This window comes from Cornus florida, unplaced genomic scaffold (assembly GCF_030987335.1).
Source record: "Cornus florida cultivar Cherokee Brave unplaced genomic scaffold, ASM3098733v1 CherokeeBrave_3.0.0_Hap2_Chr02, whole genome shotgun sequence".
In the NCBI taxonomy this organism is placed as follows: Eukaryota; Viridiplantae; Streptophyta; class Magnoliopsida; order Cornales; family Cornaceae; genus Cornus; species Cornus florida.
In genome coordinates this window covers 57,915,839-57,938,370 of record NW_026775572.1, presented here as the reverse complement: position 1 = coordinate 57,938,370, position 22,532 = coordinate 57,915,839, and the positions used below count along the sequence as shown (strand labels likewise).

Sequence of the window (22,532 nt, the reverse complement as noted above, 5' to 3'; positions counted from 1 at the left end):
GACTTATTAATTTAATTGATTTATTTTTGCATAATAATTTAATTAATTTATATAATAATATAAAAATTACAATTTATTCGATTACACTAAGTTTAAACATCTTCATCACCAAATTGATTCCACAAATGTTCCATCATGAGATCAACATTTTTAATTTTTTTTTTTTTATTTTTTGTATGTGGGAAAATATTAATGTATTTTTTTCTTCTATTTATTAGAAGGTATGTAATGTACTTTTTTTATACATATGTAATATCATTGTTTTTTTTTAATATATTTTTTTTAATTTTTAAAAACATATAATCGAAACAAACAATTATATAGTAGTCAGGAATATAGTTGTTGTTGAAAAAATATATATATTAATTTTTTTTAATTTTTTAACTAAATAAACTCTTAAAATAATAAAATAGAGTCAAAAAGAAAATACACGTTAGGAGAAAAGAAATCTGAAAAAAAAAATGTAAAATTACATTAGCACAATTACTAACGAGACACAATTTTTTAAAGTGCAGGAATGACTATCCGGTTGCACTCGGGACAACGGATGCTCTAGTATTTGAACTACTCCACTTTGCCAGCTAAAAGCTGACATATTCTCTTACATCAACAACTACCACCATCGTCACTCCATTCGTCACCAGACTCATCACAGGGTAGACATAAAAACATATGGAGTAGTTACAATAGCAGCAAAGCAATAATTTCAGATAGAGAAATAGAGAGGAGAGAGAGATGAGCAGTGCAGGCGCAGGGAAAGTGGTGTGCGTGACAGGGGCGTCCGGTTACATAGCTTCGTGGCTGGTGAAGTTGTTGCTGGAGCGTGGTTACACTGTCAATGCTACTGTTCGCAGCCTGAGTCAGTACACTCTTTCCCTTCTATCCATTGATTTCTCTTCTCACTTTCTTTTATGTCTTCAATTTCACTACAATGTTATTCTTTTCTACCATATACTGTTTTGAATCATCTTATTATCAAATTCGGGGTTTGGAATTTGTATTTGATTTTTGTATTTCGTTCACAAGTATTGTTCTCTATAAATTAGAATAATTTTCGTAGTTTTAATAGTAAATTTAAAATTTTGAGTGGTACCCATTTCTTGATATGGGTTTGTGAACCCAACTTCAGTTTCAATTTGTAGTAGAAGTGATGGGTATCTAGGTTATTGGGTTAATGGACTGAGAAACTGTTTGGCCTCCAAGTGAGCGGTCAACTTGATCAATCAGAAATGAGGGCATGCCAAAATTCAAACGACGATAAGATTAGTTATGAGAGAATAGAATAGAAAAGAAAAGAAAGAATAACAATAATCTTGATTCATGTTTGGATAAATTATGAATGAAAAAAAAGGAAATGATAGTGTTCTTTTTTGGAAAAGGTAGAAGAGAGAAAAGAAATGAAATGATAACAACTAAATTATTATCATTCCCTCTTATAAGGTGGGACTCAAAGTGTCAAGTTTCTTCTTTTAATTGTTGAGGGTATTTATGGGATTATGAAAATATTACTTAACCAGACCTCTATGGGCGAGTGTGATGTGGGTGGGTGTGAGACACTAGACGAGTTACTACACTGGCAGATTACGGGTGTCATGATCCCACATCGGCTGGGGAAGGTGAAGGTAAAGTGATATATATAGATTCAATACCCTTCTATGACACAACGCATTCTAAAGCCACGATGGCCGTGAATCCATCAGAACTCTGTAGTTAAGCATGTTTATGCTGGGGAGTCAAAAACACACAATATTGTGTTAGGTAGGTGAGGGCCATTACAAATTGTATCAGAGTTGGAACTCAGCCGAAAGTGTAGCCAACGAGGATGTTGGACCCTGGGGGGGGCGGTGGTGATTGTTACGGCAGGGTGCGAGACACCGAACGAGCTATCACACTAGCAGGCTACGGGTGTCATAATCCCACATCGCCTGGGGAATGTAAAGGTGAATGTAGGTTCAACACTCTTCTCTACAATTAAGCGTACGTGCTTATTATGGGGAGTAGTAGGATGAGGGATGTTACATAACCCACTATCAGATTGAAGTAGGATGAGGGATGTTACATAACCCACTATCAGATTGAAGGTCAGTCATTTGGTTTATGAGAAGTTGTTCAGACATTAAATGAAGACACTGTATCTGTCTACCAGAGCTAGGGCGTTCGTGTGTCTTGAGCCTCTAGTATTCTTTCAGGAAGAAAAGTCAGTGAAAAATAAGGTGAAAAGGGAAGAGAATAAATAAGCATAGAGAACTTAACCATTGGGACGACTTGCACCTCCACTTCTATTGATGAAAAAATTAATTTACAGAATTACCTCTATCACATACTATTCTCTTAACAAATGCATGGGTTCCTTTTGGATTTTGGACACAGGGATTGAACCAAGCTCAGAAATAAAAGGGCTATACATTCAATGTCCAACCTGTAAAAATCACTAAAGATGTGATCTTCACCTCTCTGAATGTTAATTCTAAGTGGCGTTCATTGGGTTTCAAGGTGTGTTAGAATGCCACTTTGAAATATGGAAGAAAATAATCAATATAATTAAAAATAGAAGGAAAGTGGCTTTCATTGTATTTTAAGGCGTGTTAGAATGTTACTTCCTTGGGACTTAATTTATCCCACTTTTGATTGATCAAGGTGCAAATGAGTTTCCAGTGAATCTCCCTCGTGAGACAATGAAGCATAGTACTTCTGCTGTCCAAATGTGTCTTGCACCAATTTTGTGACAATTAAGTTATTATTTTTCATGCTCATCTTCAATCATAATGTCCTATACTATTTTCAAATAGAGAATTCAACTGTCGACACGATCTGCTCTATTTTATTCGAGAAATGAACCGATTTCTGTTTTGCACCTGCAAAATTGCCATCATGAAAATGGACATCACATGTTGCGAAGACGTGATTATGCATGCAATTGACAAGTTTTTCAAATATTAACCTTTGGAAAAGCATAGTTATGCACACACACACACACACACAATCAAGTACATAAAAGTTCATATCTATGTACTTATGCTGGTAGATCTGTTCATGTATGCATATGCATATCTTAAATGAGTTGCACCCATGGTAAACAAACATATGGACCAACTATACTATTTTAAGAATGATTTTTCTCCTTACCTCATGTAGTCACCCACATTTTATAAGAAAAACATAGAATAACATTCAAGATGATGATTTTAATTTTGGTTCAAGTTCAGTAACTTTCGACAAATGATAGTGGCAGTTACACCAATACTCACTTGACCAAAAAGAAAAATAAAATTATAAACATTAAACAAAATGGGAGTCTCAGCCGCTCACAAAAAGGATGTATTGGATTTTAATATCTTTTAGTTTCTAAAGTTGCTTCTAAAAATTTTGGGAGTAAATCAATCAATTCTTAATATATTTTGCATTATATAGATGTGCTATCTCTAGGACAGTCCGTACATGCTTCTTAGGCAGCGTTTTCTGTGGTAGCTGTTATGTGATAGGGGCCATGGTTAGGAGTCACAACTGATCATCAGATGCCTTCATTTGGACAATTACCAAACTGCACATAACCCTGTAGGAGCTGACATTTGATTGAGCTGGGTATTTTCTCCGGGATCAATATCATATAAGCTGTAGCAATATACTTGGATCAACACCCAAATCCAATGGCTGACACTCTTTGAGGGCTCATTTTTTGTCTGAGAATCTACCTTGGGAAGGGTGCTGGTGCATCTGGACATGTCATGTATCAAGATGGTTCAGACCTTGCAGTGCTGCATATTGAATTTCCCTTTTTGTTAATTCTACCCATATTTGGAAGTCATATTCTTTAGGATGAACTCAAATTGGCAGGCCATGTCTCGGAGAGACATCATTATGACCACAGGCTCTTTTAGCCAATTAATAGCTTTCTGCATGTTCAACTGACTCATCCGTTCTGCTAATTCTCAGTAATTGTTTTTATATATGCTACAGATGAATCAAAGAAGACAGCTCACTTACTTGCACTTGATGGAGCTAAGGAAAGACTACATCTGTTTGAAGCAAACCTAACCGAAGAAGGATCTTTTGATTCTGCAGTTGATGGTTGTGAAGGTGTCTTTCACACGGCATCTCCTGTTTTTCTTTCAGTCACCGATCCAAAGGTCCATCCTGTAACTTCTCTATTGTATTAATTTATTTTAGTATTAGTGTTATTCCGTTTAGCCACCCTCTGTTACCTGAATTTGTGTTCCAATATCTAAAGTCAATGGAAAATCTTAATATTAAATAAATCCAACACCTTGACTTCTCCTGAATGTAGGCCATTAGGGGTGGAGCTGGGTATGGCCCAATGGGGGCAGCTGCACCCGCTCAACAATTTTTTCTATTTATTTTTTTCTCTCCACATTATATTAGAATTTAAATATGCCCGTCTCAAAATTTTCAAAAGGTTCCTTAAATTTTAATCGTTCCCAGTTATTTCTTTTCTCATCTCTCTTTCTCTCACAAAGTTGATGTAGGACCAAAACGCAGTTAATGTAGAATCAATAGAAAGGAAGAAGGAGATGACAAGACAGAAGATGAGATGAGGCTAGAAGAAAGGGGATGAGACGAAAGACGAAGGGGGTGAGAAGAAAAATTGAAAAGATAGACGGGAGACTGAAGGGTTGAGAAGAGTAAGAATAATGAAGAGGAAGAGCTCAAAGAAGTCTGGAAACTACTAAATATTCCATAATCATCCAAAACTTGATATTCTGATAACATACGAGCTTTTATATAGGCGCAAAACTCATAAACAAATGTAAGAGACCTTATAAATAGGACAATGTGAAAATATCTCTAAAACTAAAAGTTACCAAAATTAATAATAAACATAAATATGTAACCTTAAATTGCAAAAAATCCCTAATTGTATTTATCTTTTCCCCGTCTCCAATAGTAGGTGCAAGTCATGTGCAGTTCAAGCTCTTGGGTCTTGTCTTGCTCTTTGTCAAGGTGTCTTTGACTCTCTCCGTCTCCCCCGCAACCCACAGTAAGTTCATCTCCTCGACTTGGTTTCTTTCTCTTTTACTCTATCAATCTCTCTTCAGGGCAAAAGTGCAAAGAGGAAGAATCATAGAAGTCCTCTACCTTTCAGTCAATTTCTTGACCCTAAGCCGTGATGCAAGAAATCTTGATCCCCATTGATCATCCAATCTTGCTCGTCATGCAGAATTGAAATTTCCTTGTGGAAAAAAATAAAAATAAAAGAAAAATATTGTTAACATATTTTATGCATAACAGTATTCAAAGAAATACAAGATAGAAGAAATACAAGAAAATATGTAAATGCTTAAATGAGAATAACCACCCATTCACAACTGTGATATTTAAATACAAAAAAAGCATGTTAATATTACAAGAAAGGAAACTAAAAAAAATCACTGCAGACTCCATGCCTATACATTCGCGTAAATAAAGTTGAATTCCATAATTCTAGGCTATTCCATGATTCTAGGCTATCATATCTCAGGTAACATTCCCCCTTAAGTTGGTGCGTGGATATCTTGTAAACTGAATTAGGATATCAGACACATACATAAGACACTACCTAAATATAATTAGGTTAAACATACGTGCGGAAGCTTAGAAACTGAATAAGTCCAATCACCTGTTTTGCTCTTCATCTCACATCTGCTTTGATTTGTTTTTGCTCTTCACATTTGCTTCGATCTGCAACCTCAATGAAATAAACAATAGAATATTGTTTTGATCTTCAATCCTCTCCACTTTTACTCAGACGTCTATTCAATGGGGCTAGACTAAATCGAAATGAGCGTGTGTGTGAGAGTGGGGACCAAGGTTGTATATAGATATTATCGGATAATATTCCTCCCATCAAGGAGTCTATCAGATTACTCCAATCATGTGTAATCCGTATCATGATAGGTAATTATAGTTATTTTTTATCCATATCTCAAGACATATGATCACATGTGACTAAGGTACAGCATAATCCATAACTTTATAAATATCACATCTTTATAGGGTGTCCTGTAACTCATTATTTGGTGTTAATCGTCAACCTGTGTTTGCTTCAAATATCAAGATAAAATAATAATCAATGGTGGCCCAAAATTGTTACATATCTGAGATGCCCAACTTGGACAATACATTCTCAAACATGGTCTTATTGACGCCCTTCATAAGAATGTTTGCAAGCTGCTGAGAGGTAGTGACAAACGGAGTATAAATCTGACTGCAAATGATCTTTTCTTGACTGAAGTTCCGGTCAACCTCTGTATGCCTCGTCCTGTCATGCTGAATGGGATTTGCTGCAATGCTAATGGCAAACTTCTTGTCATAATAAAGTGAGAATGGAAGTGACACTAGAAGGCACAAGTCTGTCATCAACGTTTCAGCCATAACAACTCACCATAGCCCTATACTTTGCCTTTGCACTCGATCGAGAGACAACATCCTGGTTATTACTACGCCAAGTAACCAAGTTGCCACCAAGAGTAGCACAGTAGCCAGAAGCATCTGTCCAAGCCTCAACCATTCTTCTATAGTAGTCGTCTATCTTAGTAGAGCAGACGCCTTGCTGGTCTTTTTTGAGAGCATTTTTGTGCTCCAACTATAAGCCAGCTGAGCGAAGGAGAATGTTATTCTAGCAGTGCTACAAAACATTCTATGGTCCGTACATAGTATTCTAGATATTATCCACTAAGCTTGGCCATGTTAATGGATATGGATGACTTGTACAAACAAGCAATTTGTCCTTATTCACTTTAATTTGTATTAAAGCGTTATGGTTTCTTAATGCGAAACGCTAGGTGACCCTTTATGACTACATCGCCCTTGCTTTTTAATTTTGAAATAAAGTGAGAGCTGAGTCATTTAACTTTCGGGACCAAGAAAACAATTTGTCTTTTAGCCTAGGTCCGGTTATTAAATCCTATAGTTGAGCATAGAATCATCTTGCAATATAACCAATACTTTACATTGATTCTAACACTCACCAACCCCAAATGCCTTATGGTCTTGAACTTGATCTTCAGTGAATATAGTTCCTTCGCCATGTGTTGGGTTCGGTCGTAAGCTCGAGTCCATGTACTTTAAATTGAATATAATCTTGATGCACCATCCATAGATTAACTTAATTTCTTGAGATTGAATAGCAAACCTGTAATTCACTTACACTCAAGTAGGCTGTTAAATACTCGCACTAATATCTTGTTATAATCAAAATTACCAAGTTCCACTTGACTTCAAAACTTGGGGCTAACAAATATAACAGTAGAAATATATAAAAAGAAGAGAAAGGAGAGAATTGCGTAAAGGCTTGAATGATATGAATTACTCATTCACAGCTCTAGTATTTATAGATAAAATGAGCACATGCTCATATTACAAGAAAGGAAGCTAAATTAAATCAAAATCAAATCACAACTTATTCGAAAGCATATTCTATGGCATATTTTATAGTATAGTCAAATCTCTGCTATTATGGTAAGTCATACCATAAATCGTGGTATCATATATGCTAACACTCTCCCTCAAGTTGGTGCGTGAATATCTGAAATGCCAACTTGGACAATGTATTCTCAAACACAATCTTGCTGCCGCCCTTTGTAAGAATGTCTGCAAGCTGTTGAGAGCTTGTGACAAATGAAGTGCAAATTTGACCAGAGATGATCTTTTCTCGAATGAAGTGACAGTCCACCTCTATCTGCTTAGTCTTGTCATACTGAACGGGATTTGCTGCTATACTAATGGCAGACTTGTTGTCGCAGTAGAGTGAGAATGGAAGCGACACTAGAAGGCACAAGTCTGTCATCAAGGTTTTCAGCCAAAGCAACTCACCTACCCCAAGAGCCATAGCCCTATACTCTGCCTCTGCACTAGATCAAGAGACAACATCCTGCTTCTTACTGCGCTAAGTAACCAAGTTACCACCAATAGTGGTACAATAACCTAAAGTAGACCTCCTATCTGAAATTGATCCTGCATAATCAGCATTTGTCCAAGCCTTAACACGTAAGTGGCCATGATTGGCAAACAAAATACCACGGCCTGGACACCCTTTTAAGTAGCAAAGGATCCGAATAGCTGCAGCAAGGTGAGGGGCACGAGGAGAGTGCATGAATTGACTCACGACACTCACGGCATACGCAATGTCAATTCGAGTCATGGATAAATAGATGAGCTTCCCCACAAGTCGTCGATACTGACCAATATCTGACAACAACTCCCCCTTAGAATCAGCCAACCGATTATTCTGCTCAATCGGAGTATCAGCAGGACAAGCGCCAAGCCGACCAGAAGCAGAAAGCAAGTCAAGAACATACTTGCGTTAAGAGATGAAAATGCTAGTCTTGGAGTGAGCCACCTCAATGCCCAAGAAGTACTGCAGGGGACCAAGATCCTTAATCTCAAACTGACAGCCAAGATAACTCTTAACCTCATCAATTCCGGTAGTATCATCGCGGTAAGAACAATATTATCGACATACACAATGAGAGCAACTATCTTACCGCTTGAATGACGTAAAAACAAGGTATGATCAGCTGCACTTTGATGGAAACCAAACTTGAGCATAGCAGTACCAAAGCGATCAGACCAAGCTCGAGGAGACTGCTTGAGGCCATACAGAGAACGACGAAGATGACATACCATACCAGAATGAGCAAGAGAACGAAAGCCCGGAGGAGGAACCATGTACACCTCCTCCTGCAAATCACCATTGAGAAAGGCATTCTTGACATCTAACTGAAATAGAGGCCAAGATCGAATTGCAGCAACTGAAAATAATACACGGATGGTATTCATCTTGGTAACAGAGGCAAAAGTCTCCTGATAATCTATGCCATAAGTCTAAGCATAACCCTTGGCAACCAATCGGGCTTTGTAACGAGCAACTGACCCATCTGGATTATGCTTAATTGTAAACACCCAACGACAACCCACAACCTTTCGTCCAATAGGAAGCGGAACCATGTCCTAAGTTTGATTTTTCTCAAGTGCTTGTAATTCTTCTGTCATAGCATCACACCATTGAGGTTTGTGTTAGTGCATCTGCAACACTAGAAGGAACAGGAACGAAGGCAACATAAACAAGAAAACTCTGATAGGAGGGTGAGAAAGCATAATCAGAAACAAAATTAGAAATAAGGTATGTACAAGAACGTTTACCCTTTCGAAGAGCAATGGGGCGATCATCAAGCGAAACAATAGCTTAAGAAGGTGGAGCTGGTGCCGAAGGAACAGGGTAGTCGATCATGGGAGTAGAAGCTTGTAGCTGTTGTCTCCAACTATAAACCTGTGAAAAAGGAACAATTCCCCCTGCTAGAGGGGTATCACGAGGAGGAATCATAGAAGAGAAAACAGGTAATGGTAGAGGAGTTGAAGACGGAAGAAGGTGATCATCCATTATATTCAATGGGAACCATTCACTCTGAGAACCAACTGAACCACTATAGTATGGTGTATGCTCAAAGAAAGAAACATCCATGGATATAAACTGCCGACGACTGGGAGGATGGTAACACCTATAACCTTTTTGAAAGTGAGAATAACCCAAAAACACACACTTCAAAGCCTCGGGGTCAAGCTTTGTACGAGTCTACCCCAACTGTTGAACAAAGCACACACACCCAAAGACTTGCGGAGGAATCAAAAAAAGAGATGAATTGGGATGTAAGATGGAGAGTGGGGCTGCAAAGTTAAGAATCCTAGAAGGAGTCCTATTAATGATGTAAATAGCGGTAAGAACTGCATCTCCCAAAAATGACTGGGGAACATTCATGCCAATGCAGATTGCTCTAGCTAAGTCAAGGATGTGGCGATTCTTTCTCTCAGAACGACCATTCTGTTGAGGAGTTTTAACATTAGCCATCTGATGCTCAATCCCAAATTTTATACATAACCGTTGTACCTCCCCATAAGTGTACTCTATACCCTGGTCAGATATGAATTTTTTAATGGTACGACCATATTGAGTCTGAACCATTGTCATAAAATTTTTAGAAATGGTGTATACCTCATTTTTGGTTTTCATAAGATAAACCCAAGTAACACGACTGTGATCATCAATGAACAACACGAACTATCGAAATCCAAGACGAATGAACAAGATCAAAAGGTGTTAAAGCAGATTTATTACTACTAGCAGGATAATTGGAACGAACATGTTTAGCCATATGACATGTTTCACAGGATAAATCTGACACTGCCACGTTACAAAATAAGGAAGGAAATAAAATTTTTAAATAACCAAAAGAAATATGTCCTAAACGCATGCGCCAACGCATAAGCTAGGCTTTATTAGATGAAACAATATTAGAAAATGAAGCTGAATGTGCTTGAGGTGACAAAGGAGAATCCAATAGGTATAAACCGTCCAATTCACGCCCATTGCCAATCGTCCGTTTCGACACCAGATCCTGAAAAATACAATGAGAGAGAAAAAACGTTACACTACAATTTAATTGTTTGGTAACACTACTAACAGAAATGAGATTTGTAGTCAACTTTGGAACATGAAGTGTATTTGACAAAGTTAATGAAGGAGTAACTAATATGTGACCTTTCCAAGCAATGGAAGATGGAGAGCCATCCGCCAGGCGGACCTTGCGTTGGCCAGAGCAGATACTATAAGATTGGAAGAGTGAGGACATACTAGTCATATTGTCTGAAGCACCAGAATCAATGATCTATGGTGTTGAAGATGTAGATACGCTATATGCAGACGCAATAGTACGTGAGTGGGCATAAGTGGAGGTTGGTTGAGATGATGCCTCCATTTGGTTGAAGAATTGCTTGAACTTATCCAAGTCAGCTTGAGTCAAGGTAACTGTAGCCGAAGATGTAGTGGCAGGGTTGTCAGGAGTTGACAACGAGACTGGTTGTGTAGCAGAATGTGCAGAGGATCGAGGCTGTTGTTTCTGTTGCGGCGGACGTCCATGTAAAGCATAACAACGAGATTTGATGTGACCAATTTTTCTGCAATGGTCACGCCGTCCACGTTGTCGTCCCAGAGGAGGACTGGTGGTAGTGCTCTGAACTGACTGGGATGGTGAAGTTTCTGAAAGGTTGGGAGCCCGAACTGTCATAACAGAACGATCAACAAAAACAACACTATGGATGAGTCTGGCAGCTCTCATCTGACAATACATAGGAGTATGCATCCTCAAGAGTAGGGAATGAAGATAAGCCCAATAAATGAACACGAGCATACTCAAACTCGTCATTTAACCCGACAAGAAACTGAAACACTCGATTCTTCTCCACAATTCCTGCATATAAAACTGCATCATCTGGATGCTTCCAAGAGTGGAAGGAATCATAATGTGACATCTCCTCCCAAATAGCACGAAGCTTGGCGATGTAACCTGAAACTGTCAAGTCACCCTAAGAAATCCTGGTGATATCTCGCCCTAGTTGGAAATTTCGTGCATTATTCTGCCTCTGAGAATAAGTGCGTTGAACTGAATGCTAAATTTGCTTAGTAGTCTTCATTAACATATAGCCAACAACTATGTTTGGTTGCATCGAATTAACTAGCCAAAACATAACCATAGCGTTATCTGCAAACCACTGTGGATATGCCTTCTCTGACTCAGCTGGCTCATTCTCAGAACCAATAATATAGCTAATCTTGCCTTTGCCACCAATGAACATCTTGGCAGACTGTGCCCAAATCAAATAGTTGGAACCATCCAACTTCACTGTGGTGATTTGAAGTCTTGGATTTTCTGATGAGTTAGTAGGAAAAATGGCACCATCACCCACAGAACTTGAGCCAAGAGAATTAACAGTCGAGGACCCTGAATCTACCATAATCTGTCACACGACAATAAAATACTCCAAAAATACCACAAATTCTGTTAATAAATCAAAGGGTCTCCTCAGACCATAAACAATAACAATGTCTCCTCAAACCATTCCCGAAAAATCCAAATACATACCTTTTTCAAGGAACGCTGTCCGCTTACATATAGCCAGACAGCCTCTTTCTTAATATCCGGAACCTCTTTGTAAACTATTTTTTTTTTTACCCAGCCTTTCTAGGTGTTGGAAACCAACTATCCCAATTTACCCAACCCTAGAAGAGTGAAAAAGAAATTGTAAATCTTAAAAATACCTGTTTTCGATCACAAAACAGAAACACAAAAAACATGTGCAGGCAACGTCACACGATGTCACAAACAGCCTAAGGTAGCTGTCGCACAAGTAGCAAGGCTGCTGAAAGGTGTGGAAAGGTGTTGGCTCTGATACCAAGTAGAAATATATAAAAAGAAGAGAAATGAGAGAATTGCATAAAGGCTTGAATGATATGAATTACTCATTCACAGCTCTAGTATTTATAGATAAAATGAGCACATGCTCATATTACAAGGAAACTAAATCAAATCAAAATCAAATCACAACTTATTCTAAAGCATATTCTATGGCATATTCTATAGCATAGTCAAATCTCTGCTATTATGGTAAGAAATATCATAAATCGTGGTATCATATATGCTAACATATGCATAGTCAAATCTCTGCTATTATGGTAAGGCATACCATAAATCATGGTATCATATATGCTAACAATAACTATCACAATTCAAGACAAAAAGGTCACTACAAATAGCCATTTTTTATATTTAGGGTTCGTGCTACAACATGATGGAGAGATAGATGAAGGTGCAGTAAGTATGATTGAAGCAAAATAGAGAAAATGGAGACAAGTTAGTGGCTTTTTATGTGACAAACAAATACCAAGTAAGTTAAAAAGAAAATTTTATAGAATGATTATTAGGGTAATTATATTATATGGAGAAGAATGTTCGGTGTTAAAAAGAAAATAAGAACAATGCATTCATGTAGCTGAAATGATGTTAAGATGGATGATGGGAGTGACTAAAAAAAGGCAAGATTAATGATCAATATGTGAGGGGGAAAGTATGAATGATGCCTATATAAAATAAGAGAAAGTTGACGTAAGTGATATTGTCACATACACCGAAGACGGATGGATACACCGGTAAGAAAAGGTAGTTTTATTTGCATAGAAGGTAAGAGACAAAGGAGCCTACAAAATCTCATGTGTGATGAAGTTACTAGCAATGCTATTTATTATTATAGGAGTGATTTTAGGAATCCTCATCAATGTATTTTTTTTCATATTTATCACTTGAATTCTTTCACCTATATATAGAGGTGATCATTCTAAACAAAACTAAGAGACAATATAATAAAAGTGATGTAGCCCTTTGGTATCTGTTTGCCGTGGATGTAGGCCATGGTAACTGAACCACGTATATTCTTGTGTTACTTCATTCTTAGTTTTTCTCTTCAATCTTTTATTTTCTATCAACATGATATCAGAGCAAGTTTATCATATCCTACTCTAAACTCATTCAACTCTTCTCTATCTCACTTGAATTTTGTGATCAGATTTACTCATCTCTGATCTTCGGATCAAATAATCTCGAATCTCTGGATCTACTCGTCTAGGACTCTCGACAACTTTCTATTTGGTTTCAAGTTGGATATTTGAGTTAAAATCTCCGTGTACCAATTTGAAGGGGGGGGGGGGGGGGGGGGTGGACTTATGGAGAATGTATTATTAATATTTATCACATGTTTATATTCTTTCACCTATAAATAAAGGTTGTCATTGTATAGAAAATTAAGAGAGAATAAAATAAAAGTGATGTAGCGCTTTGGGTTTTGTTTGCTATGGATGGAGGTCGTAGTGGCCGAACCATGTATATCCTTGGGTTGTTTCATTCTTAATTTCTCTCTTCAATCTTTTATTATTTATCAACATGATATCAGAAAAGGTTTATCATACCCTACTCTATACTCATTCAACTCTCCTCGTCTCGCTCGAATGTTGTGATCGGATCTCATTGTCTCGGATCTTCGGATCTATTCGTCTTGGATATCATGGGTGACAAATCCAAAATCAAGGACTCTCGTCAACTTCGTATTTAGTTTCAAGTTGGACACTTGAGTTAAAATCTCCGTGTACCAACCTTAGGGGGAGTGTTAGAGAATTTCATTTTAGAAGTGATTTAAGTCTTCGATAGAATATTGATTGGAGTGATTCGTGGGATTGATTTTAGGGATTCTCCATCAATGTATTTTTCTTATTTATCATAAGTTTGTATTCTTTTACCTATAAATAGAGGTGTCATTGTAAAGAAAATTAGGAGTAGGCATAGTGACCGAACCACGTATATCCTTGTGTTGTTTCATTCTTATTTTCTCTCGTCAATCTTTTATTTTCTTATCAACAACTTGTTTTCTTTCACCTATAAATAGAGGTGGTCATTATAAACAAAACTAAGAGACAATATAATAGAAGTGATGTTATCCTTTGGGCTTTGTGTGCCATGAATGTAGGCCATAGTGGCCAAACCACATATATCCTTGTGTTATTTCATTCTTAATTTCCCTCTTCAATCTTTTACCTTTCTTATCAACATTAATAAATTAAAATATTCTCTTAAACGAAGGTATTCATGCTTGGATGGCGGCTCAAGATCATAATAAGAGACATGACTTGTAATAGAAACTAATGAAAAAAGAGAATTCATTTGGCTAACCCTATTCATACCGGATAAAGGCAAGGATGATTAATATGGGTGGGATAAAGGCAAGGATGATGATGATGATGATGATTTCAAAAGTATCATAAATTGGTTTGTTTACCAGAAAAAGGATACCATGTAGTCTTCAGCATAGTACAGGGTTGCTAGGCGACAGAATTTTCTTCTATGTAACTCCATGATGCTATTTCTTTTTCCGAAGTTCCATGATGCTATTTCTTTTTCCGAAGTTCCATGATGCTATTTCATGCTCAACTTTTTACAATGTTATTGGCCTTTTCTGTTTTATTTTATTTTTCCCTGAAACTGTTTAAAAAAAGGGCTGCTTATCATTGCCATTCAAATTTTCAGGCAGAATTAATTGACCCTGCGGTGAAGGGAACACTTAGTGTTCTTAGATCATGTGCAAAGGTTCCATCTATCAAGAGGGTGGTGGTAACTTCTTCCATGGCCTCAGTTATGTCCAATAGAAAACCTCGAAATCCTGATGTGGTAATCGATGAGACTTGGTTTTCAGATAAGGGATTTTGTGAGGAATCAAAGGTGTGTATATAATTTAATTATTTCAGGTGTTATTGGCATTTAAGTTATTTATTATTTTTTGTCTTTTCAGAAAGATTGCATATGCTGGTTCTTTTCATAGTGCTTCATATTAGGATTTTACGGTTATGTGTCAATGATGATGTAACTGATGTTACTAAAAACCTGAAAGAATATCAGTAATATTTTCATTTTGGTTTCCATGTGAACTGGAGCCTGGTCGTGTAAATATAACAAATTATACAGGTATATCCTTTGTTTAAATTGCACTGACCATCCTTGAGGTTTTACGAAATTACATGCGGATAAAACCTATCAATTTATCACGGTCAGCACTCCCCTAGGTGGTTGCCAGTGTGTAAAGCATTGTAGTTAAAAAAGGTGGTGAGATGAGTGCGTGTCACGACATGACAGCATATTGCAAAGTGACTTGCACAACATCCCACGAGGTGGCAATTTATCTGGCAAGACATGAGTGTGTCCTGAAAGACTTACAAAACAGTGTCATCTTCCTAATGTTGTACTGGGTCTTGTTATCGCATTGGACGCCAGCGAGACCAAGAGGACTTGATTGAGTCAACTTGAACATGCATAGTACTTTGACTCTTGGTTTTGATGCTCTGTTTGACTCTGGACATTATATGTCATGCATGAAAAAACAAAAAAGATGTCTATTTGTATTCATTCAGATTTTAACTAGTCAAGTAAGATTGAAAATATTAACGTTAAATATTAAAGTCGCATTGGTAACAGTACAGAATTATCATCTTAAACATAATCAATGATTTCAGTGACTCTGTTAGTTACTTTATGTAATGTTATTTAAAGCCCATTTTTATATGGCAATTTTTTTTGGGTCCGAGGAAGGATCTTGAACATCGAAAACCCTTTTATCCTGTCACATTGATTGGGGACAAAAACCCTTTCATCTTCTTTGTAAAAATGATATTTTGATCTGCTTCCTTCTTTTTATTTACCAAAAGGAAATTGATATTTTGATATCCATGAAATGTTAGTTAATAGCTCGTATTGATTTTGACTAGTATCAATTGCGCTTGTTTCTTCAACAATACTGTTTGATAAGTGTTAACTTGCATTAATTCTCTTCATTATATGCTATTCATCATTTTCATATTTTTCAGCAATGGTATGCACTTTCAAAAACCTTGGCTGAGGAAGCTGCTTGGAATTTTGCAAAAGAGAACGGGATCGACTTGGTGATACTAAATCCAGGATTTGTGATTGGTCCTTTCTTACAGCCAACTCTCAATCTCACTACCGAGGCAATTCTGAACCTCATAAAAACTGGTACTTGTCTGCAACAAATGACAATGATGTGTGATTTATTTTTCTACATGACTTTCTATAGAATCTTCACTCTAATTTTTGAGTTAACTCATCAGGCAAACCTGTAGGAGAAGAACTATAAGCACAAAATGACATAGAAAGGCAATAATATTCCTTTCTAACTTTTGTTGCTTCAACTAATGTGTTTCTGTTTTAGGTGATTAAGTCAGCGGATGTGGAAAGTTAAAAGGAAAAAAACTATTTCCTGCTGCAAGAACAAGTGTAGAATGATATAGGAGTATGCATATATACTGAAACGTTTGGCTTAGAATAGGCATGTGTCTAAAATTAGAAATTTTCTTCCTGTTGGTTTGACTAATTACTGTCTTTGTATCAATTTAATACATGGCATACTTGTAATGGATTTACAGTTTTAAAGATAGAGAGTATGATTTTCAGTCCATGTTACACAATTTTTTGCAATGAATAGAAGAGAAGAAATATAGGAGAAATATGTAAAGGCTTTAAAGAGATAATTCACTCATTCACAGTTTTGGTATTTATATATTAAATGAGCACATGAAAGAACACCAAATAGAAATACTGCAGATTCTATGCCTAAATATATGCGCAAGTAAAGTCAAATCTCATGATTCTTGCCTAACATATCAAATCCTAAGATTCTAGGCTAACATCTCTAACAAGAAGTTACTTTCCTGAGGAGCTCATGGATGTTGTTTTTATTTTACGTGCCCTGGGTAAAATTCTTACTGTAGACAACTTGATTAGATGGCTGAATTGGTGTTGGATGTGCAAGAGCACCGAAAAATGAGTCGATCATCTCTTGGTGCATTGCTTGGTGCCTTTTTCATATTCTTGCTCTATTTGAGGTTCAATGGTTCATCCCAAGGTTGGTGATATATGTACTGGAGAGTGGAGACTTGGAGGGAGGCAAGTATATAATAAAAGGACCATTCTTATATGGAGGGCGACTCTGCATTGTATGGAAGGAGAGGAAGCGTACATTTTATAGTGAGGTGCAAAGAAATTACCAAGCATGTTACTTGGTTCTGTTATTGAGTCACTTCAAATATAATATCCAGACAAAAGGCATGATAGAAAACCCAAATGGCTGCCTGCCAGTTATATACTAATTACCAGCAAAAGTCATTTCTCTTCTTAACACAACCTAACATGTGTAATTTTTATATAATGCAGGGACTGAAGTCTTCGCTGATTCAATATATAGATTTGTTGATGTACGAGATGTTTCCTCTGCACATATTCAAGCATTTGAGGTTCCTTCTGCTAGTGGCAGACATTTATTGGTCGGGAAAGTAACATACTCTTCTGAGGCTCTGAATATTGTGCACAAACTTTACCCTACTCTCAACCTTCCAAAAATGTAAGTTATTTTTATTTTCCTTCAGTCCCATTAACAGAAGCAATTCAAGTTGATTTAGAAATTAACTAATATACCTCATGCCATGGTGCTTATACTTTCATTAGTTTTATTTGAAGGAAGAAATTGAGAACTTTCTATCCTCACTCATCTAAATAAAAATTTATATATTGAAAGTAAACTCATATTTATGGTCAATTACTGCCAGGGACTTGGATCATGTTAAGCACATTAAATGTGAGGGAGCTCAGAGAGTTGTATGGTGGAGAAAATAAAAGAAATGAAGAAGATTTACTTTCAAATTCAATGCAGTAAACTTACAGAAAGTGCTTGAAATTTCGGATTTGACAATTTTTACTCATATAAGAATATAGTTGATTATGCAATATAGGTTAGTGAAGGCAGAGAGATGCATAAATTTAGAATATGACCTGTTTAAGAAACTATAGTCATTTAGAAAACAAAAATAAAAAAGAAAGAAAATAAAAAAATAAAATTGAAGTTTGGGTATCAATTTATAAACGCTGTAGAATATACAAGAATAGGAATGATTAAAAATTCTGTTGTTTCTTATTGTGGCCAAAAATGTCTAGGTTATGTTTGTAATTTGGCTTAACAAATTGTCCAAGAAGATCATAAAGCTTAAAGAATATCTAATGATTGGAGGAAAAGGTCTATATCTTTCATATGTGTTCGATAGTAATACTTACAGCTGCACCAATAATTATGATATCAAATTTATCACATATATTAGTAATATCTTTACTTATAAAGTTTGTGTGCCAAAACCTATCGGAACAATTTTGTTCCATAGGCAAATAATGAAGAGGTCTAAAACAATATATAGAAAGGAACTTAGTATTATACTTACTGACTTAAGAAAATTGTATGATGGTCCTTGAAGTATTATTTGATAGATTTATTTAAAGAAAGGGGCATAGATTAGATAGTAATATCTGTACTTATAAAGTTTGTGTGCCATAACCTATCGGAACAATTTTGTTCCATAGGCAAATAATGAAGAGGTCTAAAACAATATATTGAAAGGAACTTAGTATTATGCTTACTGACTTAAGAAAATTGTATGATGGTCCTTGAAGTATTATTTGATAGATTTATTTAAAGAAATGGGCATAGATTAGATATCTTACTTGATCACGATATTATGTTTAGAGTGCCAACTAGCGTGAGAACAAAGAGTGATAAGTGAATTTCCAATCTTTATATACTCGCATTTTTCTATAAGTTCTTTGCCCCTCCCTCGATAAGTACAGTTCATTGAAGTAGTGCAGAAAGGGGCTGCAACTTATACATGAAGTATACAATAGAACAGCCCACATCCAGGCACACTTTAATACTTAATGACAATCCTACTTATCCACAAAACTCAAATGGAATATGAGAGAAGGGAATGTACTGATGATAGTATGGGCCAATGACTAAATCAACTAAGTGAAAGGATTTTACTGAAGTTACTAGCCTGCAAGATGAGGCCCTAAAACATGGACTGTGGCAGTGAGAGAAGACACTTTAGCTGATGTTTTATTGAAGATTAGGCCATGCGGCCATGGATGGTGCCAAATGGAAGAAAATTAAATTAATAAATTGCATGGCTGACCTATGAAGATTTATTAAGATTCTTCTTCTTGTTGTCTCATGGATAAAATATCATTCAAGGATGTAGATTTCGAAAATTGTGAGGTCAGCACAATATATGTATATATATATATATATATATCTGAAAACTCTTTTACATTCATGAGCTAGCTTTTTCTTTTTCATATATGACTGGCAAAATTCCATACACATTGGAACTCTAAGGCCTAATTGATGTGGCATTCTCTCATTACATTTCAATTTTTAAATTTTTTTTTTTTTTGGGGGGGAGGGGGGGTGGTTGGGTGTTGGGGGCTCAATATAGCAATCTAGAGTGCACAAGTTCTTCCTATTTATCGTCCATGTTATAATGCACAGTAGAGATGGTTATTTTGGGAACTAAATATAAACATTACCAACTATTGAATAAAAAGTGAATATATTTAGGATCCAAGCAGTTTGTTTTCGTTGCATTTATTCTATATATACACTAATTCTTCAGTTTAAAATTATTTAATGAATGTGTAGACTTAGTACGTCTTCATAGCCAAAATGCATCTCCATGCCATGGCATGTTGTCTGTATATCTGCAACGGACCAGTGAGCTTTTGCATGATATGGTACAACGAATTATTTTAACCAACCACTCAGTAAGATGTGGTCTAGTGTCACTGACTCACTGATATGTTACAGAACGTCATGCTCTTTCCTTGTATTCTGTTTTGGTAATACCATCCAGAAATGTGTTTACAACTGAATGCTTAATGTGTTAGACATGTATGATGCGACTGCTGTACCATCCAGAAATGTGTTCACTTAAGCCTCTTAATATTGTTGTATATTATTTTAATGGGGAAGAAATAATGTAAAGATAAAACAAAAAATAATTTACCGAAACAAAAAGACAAAACAAACAATTAAGACTGGTTATCGTAAACATGGACAGCACAACATACAAATTAATTTATTTTTTAGTTTTTATTTTTGTTGTTAAAAGTAAAATACACTAGCACATCCTCTTTGTCCCACTCCAGATGAGAACCTTCAGTCTCCTCCTTCCGAGGTGGAAATGTCACTCAAACTACTGCTTGGTGGCACATTTTTTATTTTAATTACTAGGTGGTTTCTTCTGTTCTTTTATGAATTAAACATAATCCAATGACTTCACTATCCTAGGAATTTCTTGTTGTCGCTAGAAGCACTTTCCCTTGAAGATTGTAGAATTCTGATTTCTGACTGGACTTGCATTTTTTCGTCATAGCAGATGTGAAGATGAAAAGCGTCCCATGCCACCTTACCACATCTCCAAGGAGAAGGCAAAAAGTTTGGGCATTGATTTCTGTTCTCTTGAGGTGAGCCTCATGGACACTGTCGAAAGCTTGAAGGAGAAGAACTTTCTCAGCTTTTGAATTATAAGATATACCAGAAAATGATCCAAATGCGTGTGTAATGGAAAAATATTTGTAGAATATGTATTAGAACTCTGCAGATTGAATAATTCCCAGACTGATAGGTCTGCTGTTTCCAATTTCATTTATGAAGGTGTGTATTCTCCTTGCAAAAGAAACCAATAATCTATTATCTATGTGAGAGATTGAAATTTTGAGTGTTTTGTATACAGTAACATGTTCAAATTCATTTCTCTGAAACTTATTAATGCTGTCTGAAACACATATACATACAGACAGAGCTATACACAAGAAGTAAAAATCCATTGAACTTTCCAAATGAAAATACCATGAACTAAATTATTATTGTTCAAACAAAAATATATAATAAAGGCTCTTCAAATGTTTTGCTGATCAACCGGTCCAAACGAATACAAACTTGAGATTGAGATTGAGATTGAGATTGCTAGGAACACCAGAATTGTTATAGCTTCACAGGTACAAGGGAAAAAAGTCGAAATCTTCTTGATACGTGGATGCCCTACAATTTTCCAGTTTTTCTCATCGAACTAATCAAATTCGATGCCAACTGGAGAAAGAGCTAAAGAACGGCTGTTTGAAATGTACCTTGGTGGCCAATATGTGAAGTGACACCATAAATTGTCGAAGGATACGTTTTTTTATTTTTTACCAAGTGGTTACAAATTAATTACAGTGGGACTAGAATTAATAATTTCCATTGATAAATAAATGTAGTAACAGATTACAATTACAAAGATAATGGCAGCAAGATTTTGAGCTACAGAACAGAAGGTAGGCTAATCTAAGGATTATGGGGTTTACAGGAATTGCTTAACGAATTTCGAAATAAAATGAGAGATGGATTCATTGAGTGTTAATTCTTGTTGAAGTCACGAGCTACTAATTTTTCCGCCTAATGCGATGCATGACAACGAAGGTCTTGAACGATGAGGATTGAGGAAGACTGAAGGAAGACCTGGAAAATGTTCGTGTAGTGCAGGCAAATCAAGGAGCAGGAATCGCATAAACATCAAGGTTCTACTCAAGAATGGCAATCCATGATTGTCCTACATATGGTACCAATGATATTGATGCAGACTACCAAGTAAGATATGGCCTGGAAAAGTTCATGTCATACAGTCAATCCAAGGTGCAGGCGTTGGCCTGGTGAAGCAAACGTCCCACATCTTGAGGGGGAGAAGTTTTTGTACTTATAACGGGATGCCTCCTACCTGTGTAGAAGCGTTTTTAAAACCGGACAATATTCTCTGAGTGATGCGATGATCTGCTTAAACCAACTACACCCCAGTAGGCAGTACATAAGAAAGAAAGAGGTGTGCATCCAAGTCATCAGAGGCCTGGTGCCTGAATAAGGTCATAAAACACCGACTTTTTGCTGTCAAAAAATCCATGACAGGTTTAGTTCCAATCTGATGTTGAATGTTTTTACCATGACCAGTTTTAAGTAACAGGTGTTATTAATATATCACAGAATAAAGTAATTAAGTTAAGAAAGTCTTTCCATTACGAATTTCAAGTCACAAGTACAATTAAAATGTAAGTATGATTTTCCTCCTAGTTTTCACTTCAATGAACAACCTTTATACGTATGCCCAAACAAAATTTTCCCAAATCCATAACCCTGGAAGCTCCACATCTATAGCAATGGTTTCAAGGGATAATCCTCGCACCCTTTTGCAGGTCTTCCTGTTCTTGCAATGATAAATCCTTCTGTTCTGCTTTCTGGAT

The 22,532-nt window shown here is 36.3% G+C and overlaps 1 protein-coding gene across 2 annotated transcripts; it reads left to right on the top strand.

Moving 5' to 3' along the window:
* Positions 1–572: 572 nt before the first annotated feature.
* On the top strand, positions 573–20,990 carry LOC132295077 (phenylacetaldehyde reductase-like). Of its 2 annotated transcripts, none has more exons than XM_059793153.1 (6): positions 573–859; positions 3,958–4,127; positions 14,901–15,092; positions 16,232–16,397; positions 17,595–17,781; positions 20,636–20,990. In XM_059793153.1, the coding sequence occupies exons 1-6, from the start codon at positions 736–738 to the stop codon at positions 20,781–20,783; spliced, it is 987 nt and encodes a 328-aa protein (XP_059649136.1). In that variant the 5' UTR covers positions 573–735; the 3' UTR covers positions 20,784–20,990. The 2 variants fall into 2 exon arrangements, with proteins under 2 accessions (XP_059649136.1, XP_059649138.1); XM_059793155.1 differs by having other exon boundaries at positions 584–859; positions 20,639–20,990.
* Positions 20,991–22,532: the final 1,542 nt, after the last annotated feature.

What these genes read in the sequence shown, in the direction of transcription:
- LOC132295077 (XM_059793153.1), top strand. Translation starts at nt 736, where the DNA reads ATGAGCAGTGCAGGCGCAGGGAAAGTGGTGTGCGTGACAGGGGCGTCC. An exon ending in GATTTTGTGAGGAATCAAAG is followed by an intron (nt 15,093 to 16,231) that starts GTGTGTATATAA and finishes CATATTTTTCAG; the next exon opens with CAATGGTATGCACTTTCAAA. An exon ending in ACTCTCAACCTTCCAAAAAT is followed by an intron (nt 17,782 to 20,635) that starts GTAAGTTATTTT and finishes TTTTCGTCATAG; the next exon opens with CAGATGTGAAGATGAAAAGC.